Here is a 14,131-nt window from a genome sequence, read left to right as displayed (position 1 = left end):
AAGTGTTGTCCAAATATAAAGGATTATTACTGTTATTATGCTGTCCTTTGCACACAGCCTACACCCACGCTTGTCCACCCCTCTTCTGCCTTCTGATAGAGCGTGGAGCCCACCCCCAACCTCTCACTGGTTTTCTCATGTCTTCAGGGATGAGAGATGTCCACTGTACATGCATGTTCCTCAGGGCCCAGCAGCCAGGCTTTCAGTTTTCTGATGAGCACTGTGCAGGGTGGGGGTGGGGGGGGTGGGTGGGGTGGGGGTTAGGTCTGGATGAAAATGGCCCCATAGGTGCCTATGTTTGAAGACTTGGTTCCCAGCTGAGGGAGATGGGAAGGGGTAGGAGGTGCAGCCGTGTTGGGGCAGGTGTGTTTTTGGGGTGGGCTTTGAGGTTTCAAAGCCTCTGCGTCATGCCTCTGTCCAGGATGTGAGCTCTCAGCCATTGTTCCAGTACCACGCCTGCCTGCCTGCTGCCATGCTCCCTAGAGCCATGAGGGCCACAGACCCTAAGCCCCTGAGACTTTAAGCCCCAAATAAACTCTTTCTTCTATGGGAAGCTGTCTTAGTCAGTGTTCTTTGCTGTGAAGAGACACCATGACCATGGGAACCCTTATAAAGAACAACATTTAATTGGGACTAGCTTACAGGTTCAGAGGATTAGTACATTGTCATCATGGTGGGGAGTATGGTGGCACATGGGCATACATGGTGCTGGAGAGGCAGCTGAGAGTGCTACATCCAGTTCTGTAGGCAACAGGAAGACAGAGCTACTGAGCTTGGCTCCGGCTTCAGAAACCTCACAGCCCACTCTCAGTGAGACACTTCCTCCAACAAGGCCATGTCTCCTAAGCCCTTCAAACAGCGCCACTCCCTCATGACAAAGCATTCAAATCTATGAGCCTATGGGGCCATTCTCATTCAAACTTCCCTGGTTGCTCTGATCATGGGATCTCATCACAGCAGCAGAAAAGTAATCAACGCAAGTATACTGTTCTCTGATTGCCTCAAGCACTAAATTGAATGCAGTTGCTCATCTAGCATGATCCTCAGCATTCCTCAGCACCTGAGCACAGGTTCCACAGCAAGGTACCAGGAACAAAGATGCCGGATGAAGCCTTCTTAGAGAAGTTCCTGTTGGTTCCTCCAGAGATCCAGGATCTAGCAATTCCTCTCCTGTGCTCATCTTCAGGAAGGTGACAAGCTACAGATATGAAGTATGACGATGGTCATGCTACTGCTTATGGGAGAAAGCAAAAGGAATCCTAGACGTCTGTCAAGGAGTTGCTTTACAGAAGTGCACTGGCTGCTCTAAGCTACATCTGCTGGTCCTCGCTCTTCTTGGGCTACATGATATGTACTCTAAAGCTGCTAAAAAGAGTGATGCTTTGTCAGAGAACTATTTCTATAATTTATTTACCCAAAAGGCAGTCTTGTGTCAACCCTTCCTTCTAAAAGAAAGCAAAGCATCACTAGAAGTGTATCCGCTTGTAGAGAAGAGGAAATGTCTGAACTGTCCGTCACTGATCGCACAAATGATTAGTTATAGAGACTGCTGGGAACACGCCTGGCTGTAGATTTGGTGTGGTACTTCATGGAACGACCTCGTTCTTAAAACACTCACAGCATCTTCTACCAATGGAAAAATGATGCTCGGATTAGTAGTGGGGATAGTGGAAAGTAAATTAGGGTACAAGTGAAACACCATCAACAAGGTCTGGAAAATCATGGAAGGTAGATGATGGCATTATGTGGGCTTACTGGGCTATGCTCCCTGTCTCCATATTTGCAATGTTTTCCAGTGAGAACAAATGTTAAATAGAATTACATTGTGTTTTAAGTATCAATGCTGGAATGAGGAACTCTATACATTAGCTACCATAAATATTGCATAAAATCAGGCAAGCCCTGTTTGCCTGTACTTCACTGGGGCAACATTCATTCCAACCGTCGCTGGTTATGTAAGTGCAGAGTCTGATGTGTGGTTTATAGCACCCAGGCTTAGGGCAGAAGTGAAAATGCTGTAAGGAAATCACTCTTCTTGGCTTCTGCTTCTATAAATAAACAGAAACCCTTTACCAGGATGGAGAAACATGAGGAACTAGTGGACACAGGTAGTGAAAGAGAAGTACACATTTTTAACAGCCAAGGTGGAAAAGATGATGTCATCTTGGGACCAGGCAATCCGGGAGAATGGCTCGGAGCTGCAGAGAGAGTGACAGCACACAAAAGGGATTATCACTCATTTCCAGGGAGATGCACTAAACTCCTGCACACACCAGTGGCTGACAGGGTAATGTTGACAAGGAGCTGGTGGAGCCTGGAGGAGAGCTGGTAGGCTGGGAAATGGGGCAGGAGGCCTTAATACTGCCACGGAAGAGAGGATGGCCAGTTAGGAATGCACTGAGAAACAGCTCCCCTAAGCAAAGGAGCTGTAGGAGAGTCGGATACCCCAACACTGGCTTGGCTGTCTCTCCACTGAAGGCTCTTTTTTTTTTTTTTTTTTTGAGGACTTGAGCTGTAAAACAGCTCCAAGCTTGGCCCACGTGAGGGACAATGTTATTGCAAAACTCTACACGGCCAGCCAAGAGGTTCAGTTTGCCAAATGGAAAAGGGCTAAAGTGGCATTAAAAGACACTTTGTATCATACCTAGGATTTAATCTTGGCGATCTTACAATCTCAATTATTTATAATTGTTCCTGTAATGTTCCATTTGCTTTGAAATGGAGATATAGACCAGACCCAACACGAATAGTCTCACTAGCAGCAGCCACAGTGCCAGCCAGCTGCAGTGCGCCTCCCTAGCTGCACTGTGACCCACTGGGACTGATGCTGTTTCTTTGTTTTGACACTGTTAGGCTGCCTCTAAAACCAATGCTTTCATTTGGGGAAAACCAGGGAGAGTTTTGAGACAGTGTGTTCAGGATAGACTTTTTCTTCTGCATTTTAACAGCTGACAGATCACTGTGCTATGTAATGTATAGAATTCAAACGTGCCACTTGTAAGGGGTGAAAGGAACATGTGATAATGGATGCAGACGATGAAGAAGCACAGTGTTGCCTCAAGGGCGGCAGGTCACTAGGGGTGGCTGCTGGGTTCTCTGATCAGTCCATGGTGACGTCAGCGATTGTGAGTGTTCCCAGCCCATTCCTGCTGTTGGACAGCAGAGTCACAGGGTGGGAAGAGGCAGCCAACTCTCTTCACTGAGGCTTCCTATTTGCTAAGGAATTCATTCCAAGTCAATCCTATTCCTGCTCCCTAACGAGTGCTCTCCTTTCATTCTTCCAGTCTTGTCTCACTTGGACTGAAGATGCACTAAACACCTACACTCACACGAACACACACTCACACCCACACATGCACACTGACATAAACACTCATACACTCACACAAACACACACATAGACACAAACACACGCATACTCATACACACACACAAACACACACACGCTCACACAAACATATACACTCACACAAACACACGCAGATACACTCATACAAACAGATGCTCACACAAATACACACATACATATACACAAATACATACTCACACAAACATACGGATATATACACTCACACAAACACAAATTCATACACACACTCACACAAACACACACTCATACACAAACACACACTCACACAAACGCATACAGATATATACACTCAAACACACACATTCACATAAACACAAACTCACACGTACGCTTGCACAAACACACACACTCATACAAACACACTCTCACAAACACACTCTCACAGACACACACTCATATAACACACACTCACACACACAAACACCCCCCACAACACACACAAACACACATGCACACGCGCGCGCGCACACACACACACACACACACACACACACACACACACACACACCCGACAACCTCAGTGCATCTGGCTGGCATTTACCAATAGGGTCCAGCTAACAGGTCTAGAGACAGCTGCGTGCCTGGAGGCATTCTAGGCGGAAGTGAGTGGGTGTGTACCCACCGCTAAGAACAAGCTATGGTCCCTTTGCTTCTTGAACAGTAAAATCCCTGAGTGCTTCCACGTGCCAGAGAGTTTTGTAGTGTGTGCATTGGACTGTCTGGAGATGCTCTTCTCAAATGCTCAGTTCCTCAATATCAGGGCCAGGTGGCACTGTCTAAAGTGTGCACTTGCAGACAACATTTCTGTGTTGTGGAGTCTGAAATCCTGTTGTGCATTCTCATTAGAAGTGGGATGTCAGTTGGGCATGGTGGTGCATGCCTTTAATCCCAGCATTTGGGAGGCAGAGGCAGGCGGATCGCTGTGAGTTCAAGGCCAGCCTGGTCTACAGAGTGAGTCCAGGACAGCCGGGGCTACACAGAGAAACCCTGTCTGGAAAAACCAACCAACCAACCACCCACCCAACAAGCCAACCAACCAACCAACCAACCAACCAACCAACCAACCAACCACCCAACAAGCCAACCAACCAACCAACCAACCAACCAGCCAACCAACCAACCACCCAACAAGCCAGCCAACCAACCAACCAACCAACCAACCGATTAAACAGAAACAAGTGGGATGTTGATTGAGCTTTAACCCCCTGAGTCTCAGCTCCTTCCTTCTCAACCTATGTAGCTGAAGATGACTTTGAACTTCTGATCTTCCTTCCCCAGTCTCCCAAGTGTTAGGATTCCCACCGTGCTCAGCTTATAGGGTTTTCTAGGATCAAACTTTTAAAAAAGAACTTTCAAGTTGTAATCTATCAACTGCACATAAGCAGAAGCTATTAGCACCCCAGTCTTATTAGAGCAGCTGGCCTGTCTTGGTTTGGTTCTCCACAGATTCAGTTACCCATGATCAACATCAACAAGCCCCAAAATAGCAAATGGAAAAAAATCTCAGACATTATAGGTCACAGTTATAGTTATAAACTTCACACCGTTCTGAGCCGTGCAGTCAAGCTTTGTGCCATCCTGGTCTCTCCCCCTTGGGATGTCAATCATCTTGCCACCCTGCGTGTGTGACTGTTCTTGCTAGCCACATAGCTGCACTGTTCAGGTATCGAGAGCTTGTGTTCAAGGTGCCCTTATTTTATCTCTCAGTGGCTCCACAGTGCAAGAGTAGCGAGGCTGCGATTCATTTATGCCAGTACCTTTGACTTTCAGTGAAAAAGTCAGTTTTTAACTAACAAAAAACTGTATGCCGAGGTGGCTAAGATCTGTTTTAGGAACAAATATACCAATAAAACGGGGAGGGAGGAAGATAAAATAGTGGCAGTTTTGACACTGTACCTTAAGATGTGAAAGTTAGGGCTACACTATGTGCTGAGAGATCACATGATGCCAGGTCATTAAAGTAGCTCAGCACTGCGACAGGCATCTGCAGAGGGTTCTGGATTGATATGATCTACAGATTAGATGGGATGATTATGCAGAAAAGAACATGCAGAATTAATGCTGAGGTACAATGGATCTTCTTAAAAATATGAACTAGGAAAGCGGGCTTGGCAGGGAACACCAATAACCCATGCTATTGGGAGATAAGTCAGGAGGACCAGACATTCAAGGCCAACACAAGACCTTGTTTCAAAACAAAACAAAACACACAGACAAAAAGTTAAAGTAAGCTATGTGGCCAGCTGTGAACATCACCTACCCCTCTCCTTGATGCCACAAGCCCCTCAGCCCCTAAAGGGGAAGAGCTGAGTGGCAAGGGACAAAAGAAACATTTCTGGACCCCACCTGAGTGACAGCCTGAGGTCAGTCAGGCTGGCTATGTGTCAGAGTGACTCTAGCATTCCCTGTGGAAGGTTAGGGTCTCACCTGTGCTGGCTGTCCCATCCTCCACAAGCTGGCCAGGCTGCAAGGAACTAGAGAGACAGAGGAAAACAGTGCTGTCTGAGAGCAAGGGACAGTAGGAAAGACCTGACACGAGAAGACACTGTACAAAGACAGGAGAAGAGCAGCGTGTACACAGGATTCATTGCCTGCTGAGAGTGAGTACAAGACAGACTTGTTTTTTGCTTTTTGAGACGGGATCTCATGTTAGCCCAGGCTGGTCTTGAACTTTCTATATAGTTGAGGATGCTCTGAACTTAAAATTTTTTTTCAAAAATCATATTTTTTCTGCTTGAATCTCACTCAGAAGTGGAAATAAAATAGACATCTGAAGTAGATGGAGGAAGGGAGCTGGGTGGGAGAGGGGGTGGAGATCAGGTGTAGAGAGAGCTGTTGGGGAGAGGACCAAGAGAGAGTGGAAATTGGTGGGAGGCGGACATCTCTGGGACAGGGGAGGTTCCTGGGAGTCTATGGGGGTGACCCTAGCACAGACTCCTAGCAGTAGGGGGTAAGGAGTCTGAAGTCACCACCTTCTGTAGCTAGGCGGTACTTCCTGTGGAGGAACAGGGACACCAACCCACCCACAGAACCTTCAATCGAAAATTTGTTTTACCTACAAGATGGCACAGACATTGAGGGAATGGCAAACCAATGATTGGCCCAACTTCAGACCCACCCCATGGGAGACAGGCAATTCCTGTTACTATAATGATACTCTGCTATGCTTGCAGACAGTAGCCTAGCATAACTGTCCTCTGAGAGGCTCCACCTGCAGAGTTTTATGGAATAGTAGGAGAAAGAATAGAGTGATGCTGAGAGGTCAAGGACTCCAGACCTACAGAGTCAACTAACCTGGGCCCACAGGGACTCAAAGAGCCTCAACCATCAACCAAGGAGCAAGCATGGGCTGGACCCAGGCCCCCTACACATCTGTGGCAGATGTGCAGCTCGGTCAGCATGTGGATCCCCTAATGGTGGGAGCACGAGCTGTCTTTGACTCTCTTGCCTGCTTTTAGATCCCTTTTCCCTACCTGGGCTATCTTGCCTGACCTCAGTGGGAGAGGATGCGCTTAGTCCTACTGTGACTTGAGGTGTTAAGGTGGGTTGGTATACCTTGAGGTCCTCCCCTTCTCTGAAAAGGAGAGGTGGGAATGGGGGGTGGGAGGAACATATGAGGGTGGGACTGGGAGGAGAGGAGGGAGGGGGTTGGGAATCAGGCCATAAGGTGATTAAAAAAACCCAATCCCCCGTCACATTTATTCATTTATTGTGTATGCATGTGTCTCTGTGTATGTTTGCGTGCACACTCCTGCAACAGAGCACATGTGAAGCTCAGAGGACAGCTGCGGAAGATATATAGTTCTTTCCTTCTACTGTGTGGGTCCTGGAGATGGAACTCAAATGGGCTTGGCCCTAAATATCGTTATCTTCTCAGTTAAGTCATCTGACTGACCTGCCCTTGAACTTGTGAGCCTCCTGCCACCACCTCCCAAGTTCTGGGATGACAGGTGTGCACCCTGACACTTGGTTTATGTGGCACCAGAGGTGGTTTGCACATGCTAGGTAAGCCCTGAACCAGCTTGGCTTCAGAATGCTCACCATGAGCATTGGACTCATCTGTGACACTGTGAGAAAATGGAACCAAATGAATTTTGGCTTTGAATCCTTTCTGACAGCTTTGAGTCCATTAAAAATACAGTAAATGTCAGTGAGAATTTGCCACAGTATATTGTTTTGCCAAAAGGAAAATTTGTTAAATCGGTATAAACACTCTAAAATTCTCTACAAAATTATTTCCAAGATTTATTTTCCTTAAAGAAGAACCGGACTGATTACTTATTGTGGGGGAGGATGTATGCACTCGCCGTGGCACACAGGTAGAGGTCTGCTGACAGTGTATACGAGCTGGCTTTTCCCTCTATCATGCATTTCCCAGGTGTTAATCTCAGGTGTCAGGCTTAGTGGCAAGTGTCTATACCCATTAAGGCATCCTGCCAGCCCTCAGTGACTTATTTTCCAGTTCCTGTCATACAGAACATGAAATATTTAGGAAAAATCATGTACATAAAGCACACATACAAACACAGATGTACCCCATACAATATACTCTGTCACCTATGTTCATGCCACCCAAGGTCCCTGTATATACTCTACTGTTTTCCCTTCTTCTTCTTCTTCTTCTTGTTCTTCTTCTCCTCCTCCTCCTCCTTCCTCCTCCTCTTCCCTTTCTCCCTCCTTCTCCCTCTTCCTTTTCCCCCTTCTCCTCCTCTTCCCCCTCTTCCTCCTCCTCCTTCTGTTTTTTTTTTAAAGACAGGGTTTCTCTTGTAGCCCTGGCTATCCTGTCCTAGACTCACTTTGCAGACCAGGCTGGCCTCACAGGGATCCGCCTGCCTCTGCCTCCTGAGTGCTGGGGTCCTAGCAGCAGGAGATGCTGGCAGTGGGAACCATCCCCCTGCTTCGGTTGTTACCTTGTTGCATGTTTCAGAGGCTCAGGGGCTCCTTAGGTCTGCTAACTAGACTCCAGCCTTCAAATTTAGGGATAGCGGATATGCTACTCATGTTATTTTTACCCTATTTGTGAGTTTTTCTAGCATTATCAAGAACTACAAGCCGGTGGATCTCACAGATGGAGGAATGAATATTTTACTATAAAGTAATGCTTCACTCAACTTGAAAGGTTACCTTGAATTAAGACAGTGAGAAACGCCCTGGCAGTCTGTAAAGTTACCTCCACTGCTGCGGGCCATTGTCAGAGCTTCCAGAGAAGTGGCTGGGCTGACTTCTAGTTGGCAGATCATTACTTTGGCTCTGCTAATGACACTCGCTGCCTCCTTCAAGTCTTCAGTATTCAAAAGCAGATTTGCTCCAGCCACTATGACGATAATATTCTGGCCTATAAAGAAATTCTACATATTTATACCAAACCAAGCAACGCCAAGCAGGGATATGCTGCATGCAAAACCATCCTACAGACTGTGTTAGAAGAATTCATCTGAGCATTTCCAGGACATTCGGGTTTAGTTATTGTGTTCCAACTGTACTTTTTGGGCAACATTTCTGTAAGATTCATAATATTCGGATTGTTTTTCTTTCTAAAGGAGTCTTGCAATGTTTTCCAGGCTGGCCTTGAGCATCTTCTCATGAGCTTCTCCTGCCTCACCTTCCCGGGTAGGTGGGACTATGGGCACACATCACTATTCCTGACTTACTATGAGGACGTAATTATTTCATATGTATTTATTTGGTATGTGTGAATGTGTGCATGCATGTGGGTGCATGATACCCTGGGCATGCATGTGGAGGTCACAGGACTCCATTCTTTCCTCCTACCATGTGGGTTTCAGGAACGGAACTCAAAACTCCAGGGCTCTACCTGCTGGACCATCTCTCCAGCCCAATTATTATGATCATACTGAATGACATCTTAAGGATATTTTCTGTGTCATTATTCATACACACAAAGAATAATAGCTGAGAAATGATATGTAACATACGCTTACAATATCTTTTATGTGAGATGGCTAATATATACATATGGTAAGGACTGTGAATTCTAAATGATGGACACCATAATAGATGCATATCGGTAGGAATAACCCTGAAGAACGCTCACAACAAAAGCCCTACTGTATATGAGCAGTTCGTGTGTGTGCATGTCCTTCCCTCAAGGGATAGTGATAGCACAGACACATTCTTTATATCTAAAAGGCAGAAAATATATAGGGTAGATAGTCTCTTACTTTATTTGGCCTATAGTGTACAGATCAAACAAAAGAAAACACAACTAAGGATTTGATACACTCTCATATCCTGCACCGCTCTCTGCAATTCTTATAAGTACTCACACAGGAGGGGAGGATTCAGATGAACTCACCTGACAGATTCTCTCTCTCTCTCTCTCTCTCTCTCTCTCTCTCTCTCTCTCTCTCTCTCTCTTTTTTGTGTGTGTGTGTGTGTGTGTGTGTGCTCAGTATGTGGGGAAGGCAGAGAATAAATTTAGATGTTGTTCTTTCATGAACCAACTACCTTAAAAACATATTTCCTTTTGAGACAGGGGTTTTTAACTGGCCTGGAACTTAGACTAAGATACTCAGCCGGGGATCCCCAGGGAGCATCCTGTTTTTGCCACCTCAGAGTTGGGATTGCAAGCACATGCTTTCATGCTCTGCTGCCCTCTGTCTCTGTCTCTCTCCCTCCCTCCCTCCTTCTCTTTTCTTTTCTTTGTTTTGTTCGGGACAGGGTTTCTCTGTGTAGCCTTGGCTGTCATTGACTGACTTTGGAGACCAGGCTGGCCTCAAACTCTCATTGATCCTGCTGCCTCTGCCTCCCTAGTGCTGGGATTAAAGGTGTGTGCCACCACGCCCATCTCTCTCTCCCTCCCCACCTCCTCCTCTTCTTCCTCCTCCTCCTCCACCTCCTTCTCATTTTGGGGATTGAACACAGTTCTTCCAAAGCACTGTGGTGACTGAACCATCTCTTTAGGCCCTGGAAAATGAACTCTTAAGAGGTGTGCTGTCCAGCATTGGATTCCCAATAGTACATGTGGCATTGACATTTGGACTACTGCTAGTCTGAATTAAAATGTATTTCAAATTTAATACAAAGAAGAGGAGTAAAATAAATCACTATTTTAAAAAAGATTTACTTATTTTTATTTTACATGCATTGGTGGTTTTCCTGCATGTATGTCTGTGTGAGGGTGCTAGATCCCTTGGGACTGGAGTTAGAGACAGTTGTAAACTGTCATGTCGGTGCTGGGAATTGAACCTGGGTTCTCTGGAAGAGCAGTCAGTGCTCTTAACTGCTGAGCTATCTCTCTAGCCCTCAGTTCAGTACTTTTAGACATACATTTACTTATGTACTTTCTATCTGTTTATTCATATATTGCACGGGTGGGGCATGTGTGTGCTACAGCATGCATGTGGAGGTCAGAGCAACTTGTGGACTTGGCTCTCTCCTTCTAACACGTGGGGTTGGCATCCAGCTCATGTTGGCAGGCTTGGCAGCAGGCATCTTAAGGCAGCTGAGCCATCTCTCTGGCCTCACTAATTTTTAAAAAACATACTGAAAAGTTTTAATTTTAAAATAAATTTAACTACATGTTGAAATGATAATATTTTGGCTATATTAGGAAAATGTATATTGTCATAATTAAATTTACCTATTTCCCCTTCCCTTTTAAAAACATGGTTTCTGGGCAATTTAAAACTGCATGTGGCTTGCATTTTCCTTCTATTGGCCAGGACAGCTCTGATGGAATGAGTCGCAGCAGGCACTTTTTAGTGCTTCAGGCTGCTTGTGCACATCTTGTATAGACATGACCTCAAATTACCCCTCCACACAGAACAAATCCTGGCCTATCATCTTACCACATGTGTGTTTGTTGGCCATGAGGAAAACTTAATAAAGTGGGGAGGGTTCCGCACAAACCCAACCTCAGTCCTGGAAAAATGCAAAGAGCCCACTGGCTGAAAGACAGCGGCGTCTCTCCTTCCTTTCCCCAGCAGTGACCTCACTCTCTCTGTTGGAGTTGACTGGAGCATAACGTAATAAGCATTTCTGCACAAGCTTTGGCGGCTGAACAACAAGCCTAAGACCAAAGTTGTCCACAAACAAAGTACCCACGGCCATGTGGCTAGCTCAGCCATGACTTCAATCTAACTCGCCAGAATAGTACTCATCACTGGCTGGCTCTTCCCCCTTCATGTGAAGGAGCAGATTGTTCCATGTCTCTGTATCTATTACTCCCTCTGTAGCCCAGGCTGGCCTTGAGCTCCTTTTACACAGCCTCCCTCTGTAGCCCAGGCTGGCCTTGAGCTCCTTTTACACAGCCTCCCTCTGTAGCCCAGGCTGGCCTTGAGCTCCTTTTACACAGCCTCCCTCTGTAGCCCAGGCTGGCCTTGAGCTCCTTTTACACAGCCTCCCTCTGTAGCCCAGGCTGGCCTTGAGCTCCTTTTACACAGCCTCCCTCTGTAGCCCAGGCTGGCCTTGAGCTCCTTGCCGTCCTGCTGTTTGAGCCCCTTGAGTGCTGCGATCGCAGACTTGTGCTGCCCAGGTCCTGCACAATCTATACTCCAGGATATGGCCTTACTATAAACCAGGTAAGGCTTACCATAACAGGCATTTAATATGTAATATTAACTTTCTGCATTGAAAATGAAGATTTTTGGTTTACAGGAAAGGATGAAGGAAAAACTGAAGTCATTCCTAGAATACAACATGAGGTTTAAGATCAGAAATGACCTGTTTTTGGCAGTAATCATTACTGATGACATATCCGAATATAATAAGTGCTACATTATATTATTATGCCATCAATAGTGATATATAATTAATGAAAATATATGATTAACAATGATATGTGATTAACAATCATAAGTTTTCCTTCTATGGTCAGAATGAAAACTTAACCTAGTGTCTTTCCTTCTGCAGCTTTAGCATGGCTGAAGTTGAGTTTAAAGTGCTGTGTCATCTATTCAACACGATCATGCAGAAGCACACTGTAAGAGGCCAAGTGCTTGCCTCGCATGCACAGACCCCAGGCGTGGTTCTAGGCACTGTGTGAGGAAGCACACCTGTGGTCACAGGACCTGAAGGGGGTAGGCAAGACTGTCAGAAGTTCACACTTAGAACAGTTGGTAGTTTATGAACTCTCAACTTGAAAGTAGTTCCTGTTTGGTTTTGTGTTTTGAGATTGGGTCTTATGCGCTCTGGCTGTCCTGGAACACTCTCTATGTAGACCAGGCTGCCTTTGCACTCACAGTGATCCATTACAATGTCCAGCCAAAGTTACTGGTTGTTTGTTTGTTTGTTTGTTTGTTTTTTGTTTTGGTTTTTCAGGACAGGGTTTTTCTGTGTAGCCTTGGCTGCCCTGGACTCACTTTGTAGACCAGTCTGGCCTCGAACTCACAGTGATCCACCTGCCTCTGCCTCCCGAGTGCTGGGGTTAAAAGCATGTGCCACCACTGCCTGGCTTGAAGTTATTGTTTTTCAAGGTAAATGTTTTAACTATGGCAAAGCCTCATGGTAGAACTGTGTACATTGACTTTTGAGGTTTGATTGCTACTTAAAGAGCAGACAAAATTGAATACTAATGATAAGTTAGAAGTAATTACTTGTTGCCATTTGCTCAGTAAATAATCTACAAATGTGATTCATCATGCTTTGCTTTGTGCCCATTTGCAGTCATTTACTTTGTGGAAGGGTGATGGAAATGGCAGTAACTACACGCGCAGACCAGTTCTGAGCTCCCGGGACAGGTTGACGGGATATAGATTGTATTTGGAAGCTTCTACAAATGATCAAGGAGGGGAATATAACTTAAGGGAAACGTTTTTCTTTGGGTCGGAAAAGCCACACCTCAGGTCTTGGAGCAGTGGGTGTGGTAAGAGGCCAGTAGGACTCAGGTGAAATTGTTGCTTCCAGTTGTTTGTTTGAGGCAGTGACACTCATATGTGGAGCACATACCTTCACTATTGACAATTATAGAGGCAGTTCCTGTAGCAGCATCTCCGGTCTGATATGTAAATTCTACAAGAAAACGAAAACCACAATTGCTTAATACAGCCTGGCATGGATAATTTATTTTAACAGTTTCAATGTGACACTAATTCTTGGAAAAACTTTTTAACCTTTAACCATCTGGAATGAGTTAAAGAAATAAGTAATTAGTGCTAATTTATACCCATCACCTATACGGTGAGGCAAACGGGCATCTTTACATTTAGTGGCACCTTTTCTTTGCATTAGTAACAATCCATTAAGCTACCCACACTTTTTACTCCTTAAAATTATTCATAGTTGTACACATATGCATTTTCAGAACAACATATTTCTTTTCTTCCCTGTAAAAAAACATGACAGACTTGAGATAAAAAACAAAAGGTTAAACATATAAAATGAACTTGTTTGATTTCCTTCATTTTCATAAGCTTTGCGTTTCATCTAGAACTGTGGTCTGGCATGGAAACAGACGTTGATTCGGAAGCCCTGACGGCAGCAGAGAGCTCTGAGCTGGAGGCAGAAGACCTGGCTCCAGTCCTGGCTCTAGTTCTGGCTGGCTGTGTGCTCTTGGGAAAAGCCCAGAACCGCGATGGTCTTTGGTTTTCTCTTCTGTGGTTATGTTTTCAGCCTGGGAGCTTTTATGATGGCCTTCAGCTATTATCATTCAGTGACTTTTCTTTTTTGTTTGTTTAGTTGTTTTTCAAGACAGGGTTTCTCTGTGTAGCCTTGGCTGCCCTGGACTCTCTTTGTAGACCAGGCTGGCTTTGAACTCACAAGGACCCGCCTGCCTCTGCCTCCCGAGTGCTGGGATTAAAG

At 45.4% G+C, this 14,131-nt stretch overlaps 1 protein-coding gene across 2 annotated transcripts in view; it reads right to left on the bottom strand.

Annotated features, from left to right (window-relative positions):
* Rbks (ribokinase) overlaps positions 1-14,131 on the bottom strand; it is a 79,449-nt gene that overhangs the window by 35,729 nt on the left and 29,589 nt on the right. The window contains exons 4-5 of one of the 2 annotated variants that reach the window (XM_051170961.1): positions 13,280-13,342; positions 8,541-8,705 (exon numbers count right to left, since the gene is read on the bottom strand). In XM_051170961.1, the coding sequence (XP_051026918.1) occupies positions 8,541-8,705; positions 13,280-13,342 (228 nt within the window). The remainder of the gene's footprint in view (positions 1-8,540; positions 8,706-13,279; positions 13,343-14,131) is intronic. The other variant, XM_051171045.1, reaches the window with a different exon arrangement.

Source organism: Acomys russatus, chromosome 1 (assembly GCF_903995435.1).
Source record: "Acomys russatus chromosome 1, mAcoRus1.1, whole genome shotgun sequence".
Lineage (NCBI taxonomy): Eukaryota > Metazoa > Chordata > Mammalia > Rodentia > Muridae > Acomys > Acomys russatus.
The sequence above is the reverse complement of the archived record's forward strand: the minus strand, read 5'-3'. Positions and strand labels throughout refer to the sequence as shown.